The 15,752-nt window shown below is 42.5% G+C and overlaps 1 protein-coding gene across 5 annotated transcripts in view; it reads left to right on the forward strand.

Moving 5' to 3' along the window:
* AOAH (acyloxyacyl hydrolase) overlaps positions 1-15,752 on the forward strand; it is a 249,021-nt gene that overhangs the window by 182,152 nt on the left and 51,117 nt on the right. For all 5 annotated transcript variants that reach the window (XM_040964660.1, XM_040964664.1, XM_040964662.1 and 2 more), the window contains one exon: positions 7,668-7,759. In XM_040964660.1, the coding sequence (XP_040820594.1) occupies positions 7,668-7,759 (92 nt within the window). The remainder of the gene's footprint in view (positions 1-7,667; positions 7,760-15,752) is intronic.

Below are 15,752 nucleotides of genomic sequence, written 5' to 3' on the forward strand. Positions count from 1 at the left end.
TCAGGAAACTATGGTACTTGGGCCAAATGCCCCCCACTAGTTTGTATGAACTACATCTTATCAGAACTCAAATATGCCCGTTCCTTTGCTTATTGTTGGTGGCTGCTTCTGCATTACAACAGAAGAGCTCAGGGGCCCTTTTATTGAAGAGGTTTGGCCAAATTAACCTTAGTTGCAATTAGCTGAGCATGCACAGTATAAAGAGAACCCTGGAAGACAACCAGGAAGGCTAGGCAGGCATCTAATCTTGCTGAGAAGCCATGGTTTGCCTACTTCTTAGTCACCGAGTAGCAATTCACTAGCGAAGCCAGGAGAGCAGCAGAGGTAGGGTAGTGTGGTCTGAAGGAACCACAATGTGCACCTCTTGTTGCTTGTATCTAGCCCCTGGAAGATTTCTCTTTTCTGAGAGTTTGTTCCACTGATCAAGAAAGAACTGCCTTGTGATTATCTCTGAGTAAGAGCAATACATTTTTAACTCCTGATCTTGTGTTTTATGTGAATCTGGATTCAGTTCTGCCACCACTCTTACAAAAAATGATGCAGGGAAAGGAATTCAGTAGAAAGAATCCGACTGCACATTGTGTTCTCATTTGGTACAGGGCAATCAGATAAATGCATCCCTGAACTCATTCATCCACTAAATAAATCATAGGGTTGGAGCTTAAATAATAAATAATAGAAAAGGGAAAAAGAAGAAAACTAAGGATCGCTGACAAGGTAAAAAAAAAAAAAAGAGCCATATTCAGGCAGAAAAGATGAAACACAAAATGTGGTTTGGCATTCTGTCCTCTTTCCATTTGCTGATATTATTTTGCTAGGATTCTTTATTCAGCTAGTTCACTGTCCCCAGGCCCTTAAGTTTTCAGGTTAGCATTGAATCAGGAAAACCTGCTGTGCTTTTTCCCTCAAAATTACATATTCAGCCCCAGTACAAGTTTAAATGAGCATCAAGCAGGCATCACATTAGAGGCCGAGGAGTTTTTCATTGATAATCTGCTTATCAATAGCGTGCTTTAAGCTGCTGAACGTGGGGATAGTTTGCTCCTTACTGATATACTTGGTGTTTGTTGTTCTTCAAATACCGTGTGATGAATTTAGTCGTGGGTTTGGCATGTGCTGTCACCAGTGATTGAGTTATTCTGTCCTGACCCTCCTTACCTGGCTTCCCTTACTAACTTTTCAAGAATCAGTGTCACATTCTGTTCCATAATGTAATAGCAAAATATCTTAGCCTGGGTAATTTATAAACAGCAGAAATTCTCTGGTGACAGTGTGGATGCTTCAAGTCCAAAATCACGCCACTAACACGCTCAGTGTCTGGGGAGAGAGTGCTCCTTGTTTCAGTTATGGCACCTTTTGGAGCAAGCATTTAGCCTAGCAGACAAGATGCCAAGTAGGACACCCATGACCCACATTGCAGTAGCTGGGTTTGATGCCCATCTCTGGGTTCTGGCTGCAGCTCTCTGTTAATAAACACCTTGGGGGTGGTGGGGGTGACGGTTCAGGCTCAAGTGACTGGGTTCCTGCCACTCAACTTGGACACCTGGGTTGTAGTCTCCATTCTCAGAGTTTGGTCACTGCAGGCTTTGGGGGAATGAAGCCATAGATAGGGTCTCTCGGTCTCTTTCTCTCTTTCTCTCTCTCTCTCCCCCTTATAAGCATATGAATAATTTTTAAATGGTGCCTTCTAGCTGCGTCCTCAGATGGTGGAAGGGGACAACAGAGCTCACTTGAGTCTTACATAAAAGCCCACTAATCCCATTCAGGAAGGAAGAGCCCTCGTGACTATCACTTCCCATAAACCCCTGCCCTTATCCTACCACACGGGAGGTAATCTTCTGGCACAGGTGTACTAAGAAATACCAACACTCTCAGCATAGCACTAGCAGCAGATAATACTTTTCTTTTTCTTCAGGTCCACATACAGGATGAGTGTCCCATTGGTGCACTGACATACTGCCCTGGACTTCCCTAGAAATATACTAACCAGCAGCACTTTCTGAATGCTAACCATTCTGAAATGTGTATGTGGGTGAATCTGTTCTAATTCATTCATCCACCCGATCAGATAAGTGTCATTATTCCTTCGCTTTTACTGGTCATAAAACTGAGGCACATTAAGGTTAAGCAGAGTCTTCAAGATGCCCCAGATGGGCAGGGTTGAGTGGCCAGTGCCCCTCAGACTCAGAATTCATGGAGGAGGAACTCAGAGTTGCTTGGTACGATGTTCAGAAGAATGGACAGTACAGACTATTGCTTGATACACGCATGTGCGTTTGTTTGTAAACTGAATTACAAGGGCGCAAGGATCTCCCCTCAAGAGGAGACTCTCATCACTGCAGGTAGAATTAGATTTATGAGTTCAACTTAGAAAGTTAAATTCTAGGGCCCGGCGCGGTGGCGCAGGTGGTTAAAGGTCCTCGCTTTGCACGCCCGGGATCCCATATGGGCGCCGGTTCTAATCCCGGCAGCCCCGCTTCCCTTCCAGCTCCCTGCCTGTGGCCTGGGAAAGCAGTCGAGGACAGCCCAAGGCTTTGGGACCCTGCACCCGCGTGGGAGACCTGGAGGAGGCTCCTGGCTTCGGATCGGCATAGTATCGGCCCGTTGTGCTCACTTGGGGAGTGAATCATCGGACGGAAGATCTTCCTCTCTGTCTCTCCTCTCTGTATATCCGTCTTTCCAATAAAAAAAATAATAAAAATAAATCTTTAAAAAAAAAAAAAAAAGAAAGTTAAATTCTAGAAATTATCTACAGTAAAGCGTTAGTTAACAAGAACTGTGCTGCCCCATCTGGTTAAGACTGAGATTGTAGAAGCCACACACAGCCACTCTCCATCCTCACAGAGCTTCACCTGCTATTGGAGGCTGGAGCCCCAAGGCACCGCTGGGTGCTGCTCTTGGCAGCTGCCTTTCCCCAGCACGGGCTAGGAGAACCAGCTTCAAGCATAGCAGAGTGGAGCAGGATGAGGCTGTCGCTGGGGGTATCACATACCTTTTTAGGACTGATTCCCCCAAATGCTCATTCTACATTATTCACGGGTTAGACATGGCATCCGTACAGGAGAAACAGAGAAGGCAACAATGGTGGCAATCACTCAGTGTACCTGTGGATTTCTGAACTTTCACCCCCAAGCAGTATCCAAAAAAGCATCCCCTAAACATGTAGCCAGGAAATCTTATTTTCAACCATTTCAGGCAAAACCCACTTAGCCAATTTTATGATTCCACTGTATTTAGGCAGCATGAGGGAGAAGCAAGGACAAGATACAATTATGTTGCCAAAGGCTGAGAACAGTAAGCTGCTACTACTACTCCTCTCCAACTCAAAGCCCAGGTTCAAGTCCCAGTCCCATCACTAGCAGCTCTGTGACTTCAGCAGGTCAACCATCAAGTTCTGTTCAGCAGAACTTTTCTGGGCCCTGCACTGCCCTGTGGAAGAAACTGTTCCACCAACAGAGTAGAGAGAAATCCTCCACAGGCCAGAATCTGAACAGAAGATGCTCAACACACAAGGGGAGTTTTCTCAGACCTCCTCCTGGGTGAGGGCTTGGACAGGCCCTGACTGCTGTTGGCTGAGCTGGAGGTGCCTGTTCTGTGTTAAGAGCTAATAGCCAACATCCAAAGATGCACTGGCTCAAAGAGGAGCTAGAGAAGCCAGAGAGGAGGAAGAGGGAGATGACGACTCATCCCTGCTTTGCAGAGTTGTATATCTGTGCACATTCCCTGTCTCAGCATCTGGCACAAAGGGGGAACTGAGGTGGTGGGAAGGACTGGAATAGGATAGGCCAGTGTGGTGGCCCTGTGGGCTGAAAGGCACAAGAAGAAAGCCTCACCTGCGCCACCTGCAGGATAAATGAAGAAACAGAAAACAATAGTCTGGAGAATAAAAAGCCTGCCTTCACACACCAAACACCAACCAAACACCAAATTCCTAGGAATCAAAAATACTTGAGAGTTTAACTCCTAGGAAATATGTCAGATACACTTACTGAAAATTTTCCAAGTAGCAAAAACTGCAGATTGCTCCAAGTAACTTTGTACTGGTTCAAAATAGTCAACTTAGGTCTAAACTAGTTAAGTGTACTAGACAAGGGAGTATGCTGTGCAGATACTGCTGGTTGGGAGTGCCTAGCTGTGAGCAGTAAGATAAAGGCACACAGGATACTCCACGCATCATCGGAAAATCACCAGAACCGGACGGCTGTGTGGGTGACACCATGCACATACTCAACACTTAATAAACCCAAATAAGGGGTAGATATTGATGCCCCCATCCTATATTGAACTCCTGGTTTTGAGTCTCAGCTCTGCTTCTAACCCAGCTCCCTGCTGATTTACACTCTAGAAGGCAACAAGTGATGGCTAAAAATAAATAGGGTCGGGCCTGGCATAGTAAACTAGTGGCTAAAGTCCTTACCTTGCATACACCAGGATCCCATATGGGCACCAGTTCATGCCCAGTTGCCCCACTTCCCTTTCAGCCCCCTGCTTGTGGCCTGGAAAAGCAGCTGAGGATGGCCCAAAGCCTTGAGACCTTGCACTCATGTAGGAGACCTGGAAGAGCAAGCCTCCTGGCTCCCGGCTTTAGATGGGCTCAACTCCAGCACTGTGGCCACTTAGGGAGTGACTCAGCGGATGGAAAGTCTTTGTCTCTCCTTCGCTCTGTAAATCTGACTTTCCAATACAAATCAATAAATCTTTTTAAAAAAGTACTTAAGATCTCTGCCACCCATCCCATAGAGATCTGACAAGGTCCTGGCTGCTTGCTCAGGACTGACCCAGCCCCAGCTACTGTGGGCATGTGGGGAGTGAGCCAGTGGGTAGAAGACATCGGTCTCTCTGCTTTTAAATGCATAAAAATAAACATGATCAATCACCCCAAAACTGTTTTGCTTGTTGAAATTAGGGACTAAAATACTCCCAAATTCTACCATTATTTGTTAAATATGTATAATATGAGAAACAATGGCTCTCAATGCATGGACATACACAGATAATGGTCAGTGAAAATATTACCTGAAACAGAATGCACAATATGGAATGCACATATTTAAACAAAAACTTGTGTTGTGGATAAAAATTGGAAGAAAATTTGAAACAAGGCAGTAGTTCATCCCACACTCACTGAGTTGCTCATGCTCTTCAGATTTGCAAGACTTTTCTTGGTAAATATTAAGTCTTTCCACTTAAGCACATTTAAGGTACATTTAACATGAGTTTCCTAAGAACATAAACACTCAAGAGGCATAAGCTGGAGTTGATGAGGGAAATCTTAATTTACATTTTTCCCGCCTTAAATGCCCAAGATATCTTGGGTATAATGTTGTGTGAATAAGGCTTTTAGTGTTTAATGTGATATGACCTAAACATTCTCCTTTTGCTAGAGTCTATAAAACAGTTACTATTAATGGTGGTTATTTTTTATTATTATTTTTTTTTACTCACCAACTAAGGAAGAGAAAAAAAAATATGTTGAGGTTACTTGGCTCAAAGCTTCTGTGTTAGCTGACAATAAATTGGACTTCTCCTTAGCCCGGGACAATCCATTCAGAAAAGGAACACTTCCACAGAGGGTACAGCTTCTGACTTGTCAACCTGCTTCTTAGCATAGCCCTTCCCATCCCTGAAGGCCCTGTTGCAGTAGGCGAAGGGATATTCCTGTGGCCATGAGAGTTAATGTCATAGCGAGATCCTCTCTAATGTGCCCATGGCAACGGTAAAACCTTGTCAGACACCTTCAGTGAAATCTAAAAGATTCAGCCAGGAAAATACAGCTCTGTGTTCCTCAGGTTAGTCAAATGGTAAAGAGAGAGAGAGCTGTGCAGCTGGCCTCCCTGGGCCTGGGGAGCCTCCACCTGCACGATGCCAACCCGCCCTGGCCCCAAAGCACGTGAATCACCAGCCACTGGCCGCTGCAGCTTAAATTCTGACTGGCTTTTGCTACTGAACAGCAGCAAGAATTCTGGAATCTCCCAAATAAGCGGTCATGATCTGTTTCTTTCAATCCAGAGAGACAGAGCTGAGTGCTGAGGGCCTGGGGACCCCACTTCCCAAGACAGTTTGCTATCTCCCTCGTTCTCCTGCCCCTTCCTTTAACATCTTCACTCACCAGACACAAGAACAGCATCCTCCACCCCTGAATGACAGTGGGGTTTACACAAGGAATAGAATCTACTTCAAATGACATCATGCACTAATCATGGTGTTGTGTTGCATTTGTAAAACCAACTAGAAATCAGATCTGCTTCCTAGATCAAACCTCTATCTAGGTCAAGTGTTCAGTATGGCAGTTAAGATGCCCTTGGACATGTGTGCCCTGTATTAAAGCACCTGTGTTCATGTCCCAGTTCTACTCTCTACTCCAGATTCCTGAAAATGCATATTCTGGGAGGCAGTAAACGATGGACAAGTACTTGGGTCCGTGTCACCCATACGGGAGACTGGACTGAATTCCTAGCTTCTGGTTTGGCCTCGTCAGCATCCGCCTTTGTGAACATTTGGAGAGTAAAACCAGTGGGTGAAAGCTCTCTCTCTCTCCCTCCTTCCTTCTCTCCTTTCCACCCCCTCCTTCTCTCCCCCCTCCCCCTCCCTCCTCCAAATATTTTAATGCTCTTTCCTTTCTTTGCTGGCACACTTCTGAACTACCACCCCTCCACAATTATCCCAGATGACATGAATGTACCTAGGCCAGCAGAGTTCTCTAATTCCTCCTATGGAACGGAGAGCAGCCCTATCTAGAACCAGACCAGCGTCCCGAGTCTGGCACTGCCGTTGCACACCTGACAGTGTAAGGGTGCGGGAGTGTGGCGTGGAGGAGCATGTTGTTCTGACTTCCGACAGGTTTTACAGATTACTACCTGCCTTCACACAGCTCATAAATTCTGCCTACATCTCACAAGCTCTTGCTTACTCACTATCTCTGCTTAACACATCTTATGAATCTCATCCATTCTATTTGTTTTCCTTGTCTTTTCTAGCAGAATTGAATATTCTTAAATCCTACAGCAAACACACAGTGTAAGCAGAAAGATATGGGGGAGGGAGGTAGAATAAGATAGAGAGCAGGAAATGATGGGAACTGACTGCTAAGAGGTGACCAAGTCCCGGTCACTGGAACTGTGATCCTCTAGGATGGACTGGGAGCCCCCTTTCCTTCCAAGGGGATAAGTCTTAATCAATACAGGGGTACACCAGGAAGCAATCCTTCCCACCACTATCCCCAACACATGCCTTGCCATGTCCAGCCCATGCTGTACATCACACTGGGGACCAGGATGAGGGTCGGGGGTATCATGTGGGGAGGGAAGCAGCAATTGAGGAAGGAGGTGTAGAAGAAGCTCAGAGACCTCTGGCTTCTGGTGAAGAGTGGCCATTGCTGCCTTCTTCAGCTGAAAGCAGCAACACTCTAACCTATATCTTTGTGACCACAGGCCCTTCACTCTGCATCTTTATGTCCATGGTGTCTTCCTCTTCTTCTTAAAAAGACGAGTCATGTTGGAGTGGAGTGGGGGGCTGACATTTGGGTATAATCCCAAGTTACCTAATTTTATCTACAAGGACAGGATTTCCTAATATGATCGATCACACTCTAATGCTTAGGCAATGCGTAATCTTATAACCTGTAGAGCCACCATTTTGCTCATGACTGTTTTGTTTTTTTCCCTTAGAACTCCTTCCTAAATTTACCAACAGCTCTGACTGATGAGCTCGACTGGCCTCAATTCTCTGGTGCTACTGGATTCCTGGACTCCACTAGCAAGTATGTGTATTTGCACACCCTCAAAACATACCAGTACTCCTGTGTCAGCAAAGAACAGGGGGCAGGGCTTATTATAATATCAGCATTATTATGAATTGCTTATGAATAATTGCACAATCCATCACTGACAGTGAGTCTATCCACAATGCCGTGGGGTGTAATATAAAATTGCATTTTGTCAGTGCTGGCAGGAAGGAGCTATTCCTGCAGTGTTGTGGTCTGTACCTGACATTTGATGGAAGATGTGCCACTGATTTTTTTCTGATTCAAGGGACCAAGACATTTACTAGAGTATTCACTTTCAAAAGATGACATTTCTCAAGATATGTCTCAAATTCATTGATAAGTCTCAAGTTCTTGCCTTAAATGCTCTGGATTTACAAAGAGTAACCATCCATACACAAGCCCAGTTCACCATGCATGACCAAGGATTGATTCAGGGACTATTGTTGGCTGGACCACCTGTGACACTGGTTAGGCTTTGCAAAGACCCTAAGAGGTAGAAAACCACAGGACTGGGAGGTCACGTATTTTGCAACATCCCTCAAGCATCTACAAGGTTGAACAAGCGTAAAGAACATGGCAGATAAATGACACACATGTTTAAGCAGGAGGTCATAGCAGAGCTTTGTCTTCAAGACTCAAGGAAAGATGGAGCCATCCAGAAAACCCTGTCTTCTCGGACTGAACACCAGTCCACCAGAAGGGACAGTGAGAAGAGCCATGGAAACTGGAGAGAGAGCAAATGCGCACAGGATCTTGACTTCCCCAAATATGTAAGCATCATTTTAACATGTGATGTTTAACAAAAGACACTGCCTCCCATAAATAATCCACTTGATTACTATCTACTCATTTGATTTAAAAACACTTTTTAGATACTGCCTAAGCAGGCACCAATGCTATAAGTGCTATAACAGTAAATAAAGCCAACCCCAATCGAGGAAGACAGATATGACAACACCAGACAGAAGTCCCCAAGACAGATCTGCGGAAATAATCAACAGTCTCTCCTTTTGGGGAACAATGCAACATGCCCCAATGCTGAAAGATGTAGGAGATTGGGGTAAGGAAAAGACTAGATTTGAAACCAGAAAACATAGTAAGCCTTCAGGAAACCATACCCATTTTTAGGTAGGAATCACCTGTGAAGACAGAAAAAGAGCGGAGTTGCATTTTCACATTGAAGCTTCCATTTTTTAGCTTACTCAAGGGGACTAGTTTCCAACTCATGAACTTCTGGGGGGGACACACTCAGATTACAGCACCATCTCAGAGAGCAAGTGACCACCTAGCCATGGCTTCTGTGAAAAGTGTCTATTTTGGGAGCTACTGTTGATGAAGCTCTTGTTATGACAGCATCTGAACTGCTATTTACAGAAGACTCACCCTCTACTGAGGCTCTGTGTTGTCCTTCAGCCTTGTGTCTGGTTGCGTTGTTCCCCTATCCTGCAGGGAATTTCCTCTGTGAATGTGCAGGGACCCAAGCTGTCTTTAAACCAGTTGCTTCTGTGGGGCGAGCCTGTGTTCTCTGCCACTCAGCTGGGATGAGGAAGAATATGTCCACCTCCCCGGCATAGAAAAGCACTCCTTGGACTCCAAGCTACATGAGGTTCCCTTGTTAGGCAGACACAGTCCCTCCCACATGCCATCGTTAAGGTAGTTAAGGTATACTCACAAACGATGACAGGCCTTATTCAAAGAACAAAAATGTACAGAGAAACACCAACAAGAGGGACTGGCAATGTGGTACCGCAAGTTACAACGCCAGTGTCCCATGTTGGAGTTGCAGTTCAGGTCTCAGCTATTCAACTTCTCCTCAAACACTTAGAAAAGCAGCAGAAGATGGCCCAAGTATCTGGGTCCCTCCTGCCCTCTGGGGGGGACCAGGATGACATTCTTAGCTCTTGGCTTCAGCCTGGCCCAGACCCGCCTGTTGAAGCATTTGAGATGTTCAGCAGCAGATGGGAGAGTCTCTGTCTCTCCCTCCGTCTCTCCCCCTCCCTTTCCCCCTCTGAATGTTACAAGATTAGAATATAACAGAGGTCTTTTTCTGGTAGAATAACAAAGATGTAAGCAATATTGACCTTGAAGCAGCACTTGGGGGAGTTGTGGGAAGCTTTCCATGGGCATATTGAGCGTTTGTCCCTTCAGTTCAAATCCTTATTCAACTCGGGAGAGAATTGATGGATTTCTCTGTTCCACTGGAGTCTGGAATGTGCTCCCTGCTATCTGCAATCAGCCTCACGCTAAGCTGAGAATAATGTTGCTTGGGAAATGCGCCTCAGGAAAGCATGAAGAGGCAGTTGGAGAAAGAAAATTACTTCGTTCGCTCTTTCTTCTGTTATTCTGTCTCCATCTCCTCAAAATTTAACATCTGCGTCATGAGATGAATATAGCCTTAACTGAAATTACAGTACACATCAGAGGACATCGAAAGGCCCTCGGTTTTATAAATCTTTAGTTTCTTTAGTTGAGTCACCACTTGTTGAATCTGATCCCTTCATTCCTAGAAAATTCAGTAGGTGATTTTTCTTAAGACTGTGATTGTTTTATTTTTCTCCAATATGATTCAGGAAAGAACTGAGCAGGCCATCAGCAGGAAAAAAAAAAATCTGGGGACACTGGAAACCTGACAATAGGAGAAAGAACTACAAATAGGAAGAGAAAGTATTTTTTCAAGACTAAAAATAGTACTTCATATCTAAAACACTTTCAAAAGGAACTCATGTTTCAGAAATATCCTACCCTATGTTAAAGAATTCAAGATCCAGTAACATGTACAGAAGAAGGGAAACATCAAAACATCAACCACAAAGGCGGGATGTGGTTTTGAAAACAATATCTCACATCTCAAGTCCCTGAGCCAGAGCAGCGCGAGGGAAGGAGGTCTGTATTTATTCATCCTCTGTGACCATTTAACATCCCTTTATCTTTTATCTGATGAAGTTAAGGTAGACCAGGTGGCACCTGAAGTTAGCTCTGATGTTTAAGCTTAATGATCAGAGGATTGTCCTGTTCGGCAATGCCACTGATTTAGTAGCATTCGAGGAAATCAGGGGAATTGCTTCTGCTGTCCCTATACCACTAAATACGCAGCCTTCACCCCTTAACTACTACACATAAAGTACAGTATTAGGATCCTGCTTCTATTTAATATTTAGACAAGCACCTGATATCACAGGATGCCATGAACTTACAAGCCAGACAACTTCTAAGCTGGGGAGCTACGATTGTCCAATTCCCCTTTTTTCTCAGGTAAGGAGTCCTTCCAGTCAGTGGAATTCTGCAGGCCTGCGGGCGGTGGGCTTAGGAAGAGAAACAAGGTAGCAATGCAAAGTGTAATATAGATACAGATATATAGATATAGATATAATAATATAGCATCTATATATATAGTATCTATACATATCTGTATATGTGCTTACTAAATTATTACATAGTGTATTAATGTATAATATTCATATACATCTATACATATATATGAAGTTAAAGCCAGCCAAAGAGAGTTGTGAAAGCCAAAGAATAGACAAAAGTTATTCAAATTACACCGCCACACTGGAGAGAGGAGTATGAGAGCAGCCAGGGACATAAAGGACGTAAGCAAGCACAAACAAGACAGGGTTTTTAGATGACATGTGGCTCATTCTGCGACTGGCCTAAATTTGCTGCATTGGGCCAGCGACAAATGCTTTGCAGAAGCCTAGAAAGAAACAAAGCCATTGTTGTAAGAGGCATAATAATGGTATTCAAAGACACTTAAGCACATCTTTGATGAGAGGTGTCCTAGAATCTAAGCGTTAAAGGTTATCTGTTCATTCCCATTCAGAAGACACTATATGAAAGCCTAATTTTGAAAGGCAGTGTGAAATGCCCAGCCTTGTCACTTGGGCATTATAATGAGAAAATTGAAGGGTAGGGATTTGCAGCCAAGATTTGGTAACCTAATTTCATATTTCAGAGAAAGGACTTGTAAGTACTAAACACTAATGGGCTTAATAACCTTATTAAATTCATTATTCACAAATTACATGTGATATAATTGCCAGCGCTTAGCCCTGTTTTACTTACATTGAGCAAAACAAATAACCAGAAAGTTGGTCATTTGAAGTTTGGGAGGAGACTGGCTGGAGTGAAACTGAATCCGTAATGGCAGTTCCTCAAACGTGATCCATGGACTCCTTAGGGGTCCCACCAGGTAAAACTATTTTCACAATGCTAAAATAATGTTTGCCTTTACTGTGTAGCTATTCATACTAATGGTGCAAGGGCAATGGTATCAACATGCTAACGTGAATAAAAGTACCTACACAAAATGCCACAAGAAATCCTCAAGGAATTCATGGAAAATATACATTGTGAAAAAGAATGCTGGATTTTTTTTTTAAATGCACAAAATAATGATCTTCTATTCCCATTTTCCCATGAAGTTTCTGAAGTCTCTCTATATGAGTCATCACTGGACTCTTCTCTACACTCTGAGTTTATAACAAGATCTTCCCTTTAAAATGTTGCCTATGAAGGAGAAAAAAGTAATCAGGTGTATTAAAGGAAGCACACAATTTTTGGATAATTTAATCTGATGAATTGTGAAATGTGCACCCAGCACTTCCGCATAACAAACGTTAACAAATTACGATGGCTGTTATAACGGAAACCACTCATGGAGATGAGTTGAGAACTGAACTGATTTTTTATGGAACACGATTTTTATTGAAAAATGACTGGATAACAAAGTGGTTTTTCAGACTTGGTTATGGAAGCTATTTTATCTAAGATGAATGAGATGACCGTGTCACTTGGAAGAAAATAACTGACAGGATTACTTATGATTGCTAATCATACATAAACTTCAAGATTTCAAAGAAAAAAATGCATTTTAGAAAATGTCATTAGGAATTTGACAGCATCCTCATTCTTAAGCTTCTGTAATGAAATACATAGCAATATTAACCAACTCATCATGAAATAGACTAACATTTGGAGTGTATGGATAACTCAGTGAGCCAGTGTTTAGTTTTGAATTTTTACTTATTTTTAAAATTTTATTTGAAAGGTGAGAGGCAGGGAGAGAGGGTAAGCAATAGAGAGACATCAATCTTACATCCTCCAGTTATCTATCTTCACAAATGCCCACACGGCTGGGCTGAACCAAGTCAGAGCCAGGAGTCAGATCTCCCATGCGGATGGCCGCAATGTTGTTATCACCTTCTGCCTTCCAGAATGCCCACTGGCAGGAAACAGAAATGCAAGCCGAGTCAGGACTCCAACTCGGGCACTTGATAGAACATCCTAACCTCTGTGCCAAATGCCCACTGCTACCCTAGCGTTTACTCACATGACTACTATTTGACGTATAAAATCATGTGCAAATAGAAGATCCACTAATGTTAAATCAGATGTAAAAACAAAACAATACAAAGGTTCATTACCATAATTTCAGATTCTATGCTGCAAGCAATGTTTAAGAAACAACCACTTGCAGATTTTGTTATAGACTAAAGATTATTCAGTTATCTAGGAAGGCTATTAAAAATGCTACTTCCATTACCAACTGTGAGGGAACTTCAAAATAATGGCATGAAAGTGGGATTTAAAAGCAAACTTGTTTTATTGAAAAAAAAAAACTGAAATGCATGCATAGCTTTTCATCAAACTCTTTGAAGCTCTCCCACCCAAGCAATATGTCATAATACACTGAGCGCACAGACAGATGAACCTACTTCTTATTCTTCTTCTTCTTATTATTATTATTATGCCAGACATTGAAGAGATTTGCAAAGATGTTAAACATCATCATTCTAAATTAGGGGAAGCTTTGAAACATACATTTTTCCCCCAAAATTAATATATGCCACATACATTAGTGTTACTTAAAGTGAACTAATAATAAAATGTTCATTCAACGTACCCATTTTACTTTCTCCTAGACAAGATTTGATAGTTCACATAACTATTTGATATGTTTAAGTCACATAAACAAAGTGGTTCTGGTATTAGAACATCTGCTCAGGCATGAGGATGAAAAAGAAACATGACCGAGAACACAGGCTGATGATGCTAACATCTAGAGCTCTTGGAAGAAAAGACTTCCAGCAACCTTTACAGGAGAAAGAAAACAGGATGGGCTTAGAGATTCTGAACACCAAGAGAGGAAAGTGTTTCCAAAGTAGAAGTGGCCTTGGCTGCCAAAGGCAAAGGAAGATGAGACCAATGGGTGCTTGAGCTGGTAACCATGAGACTTGGATCAGAAATGCCTCAGTGGGGTGGAGATGGAACATAATCCATTAAAATTTTTTAAAGATTTATTTATTCAAAAGTTAGAGAGAGAGGAAGAGAAGGAGAGAAACCTCTTTATCCACTGTTTTACTGCCTGGATTCACACTCTGGCTGTGGTTGGGCCAGTCCAAAGCCAGAGGTCTGATGACACACCCGACTACTTGAGCCATTACTGCTATATCTCAGAGTCTGCACCAGCAGGAAACTATTGAAAAGCCACAGCCAGACATCCAGCCCAGGTACTCTGCTGCAGGACACCAGGGCCTTAACAGTGTCTCACCGCTAGGCTAAACCCTGCTTCTTAATTCTCTCCAATGTAACAAAGTATGTTATTATTGTTCCGGTTTGTAACCTTCTGTTACAAACCTGTTACCAGCTGAGGTTGAGCATCTTTTCATAAGCATCTATCCTCAGCTACTCTTTGTTTACCCAACAATACCCACTACTAGGGATCAGTCTCTCTGGACAATCTGTTTGTACTACCCCCACCTGACTGTACGATGCCCTAAAACTCCTATAATATGCCTTGATACCAGTATCAACTCACTGATCCTAACTGTATGTCAGCTGTCTCCAACTCCTAACTCATTCACAGTCAGAACGCAGACAACTTCTATCTGTAGCCCTACTACCTGACCCAGAATATGCTATGTGGTCATTCCTTAAAAAAGAGTTGCTGAACCAATTCATAATGCTGTCACTCTACATTTGTGGAATGTTTCACAATCCACAAGCCTCTTCCACATGCACTTTCTTAGACTGCCTAAATCCAATCAGTCACAAGAATTAACAATTTGAGGAAGATGGTAGGGGATGATGGGAAAGGAGGATAAACAGCATGAATGTAATTATCAACTGCATGATGTGATATTTATAAAAAAATAACTCAGAGTGATTTAAACCTTTGGACTTCTGAGTGCATCTTATTAAAAATGTTGTAAAATAAATCAGTAAAACTCATTAAAGTATTAAATCACAGGATCAGCATTAAAATATTAGCCACACAATCAACAAATTGGAGATTCAGAAGGTAGCTACCAATTCAGTAGGTAGACAGAAAGAACAAAATAAAAGGAAGATTTACTAAAAAGTGAATTTAGTCAATAACAGCTTAATAACAGGTAAGTCAAGCTTGAGTTTGAGTTTTTGTTCAGGGTGTTGTAATTTTGCAGCCTAAATTGATCCAAGTAATTGAACATCTTCCAAGTACTTCTAGGCAAATTCTCAAAACCAAATAACGTGAGAGTTCATGCCATTTCAGTGTTCAAATACTCACACACATCACAGAGACAATTCATCAATATTCTTTAAAAAACAGCTCTGTGAAATACGAGGTCTCCAAATACTAAAAGGGGTTACACACTTTCTACTTAAAAGATTCATTAGATCAAGAAGGTTTTGAAAATGCCAGTTTAAGAAAAACAAGTTTATTTGATGTAAACTCTATCAGACCATTCAGTGTGCCACAAAACTTAGTACACATTCAGAAAACAGCAGGTAAATTTCCTAAGCTCATCTGACCACAGAGCTGTGCAGGCTCTGTGTGTGTTCTAGGAGAAATATTTCTCATGTGAAACTAGTGTTTCTCTGTGCATCCTTTGAGAAACATTATTTTTAGATGATTAAAACAGTTCTTGACATGACAAATAGTTTATTTAGGTTTATAAACATCTACCACCTTAAATCTGCTTTATTCCATTTTGATGCTTTTCCG

Source organism: Ochotona curzoniae, unplaced genomic scaffold, assembly GCF_017591425.1.
Source record: "Ochotona curzoniae isolate NIBS_2020 unplaced genomic scaffold, NIBS_Ocur_1.0 scaffold_3835, whole genome shotgun sequence".
Lineage (NCBI taxonomy): Eukaryota > Metazoa > Chordata > Mammalia > Lagomorpha > Ochotonidae > Ochotona > Ochotona curzoniae.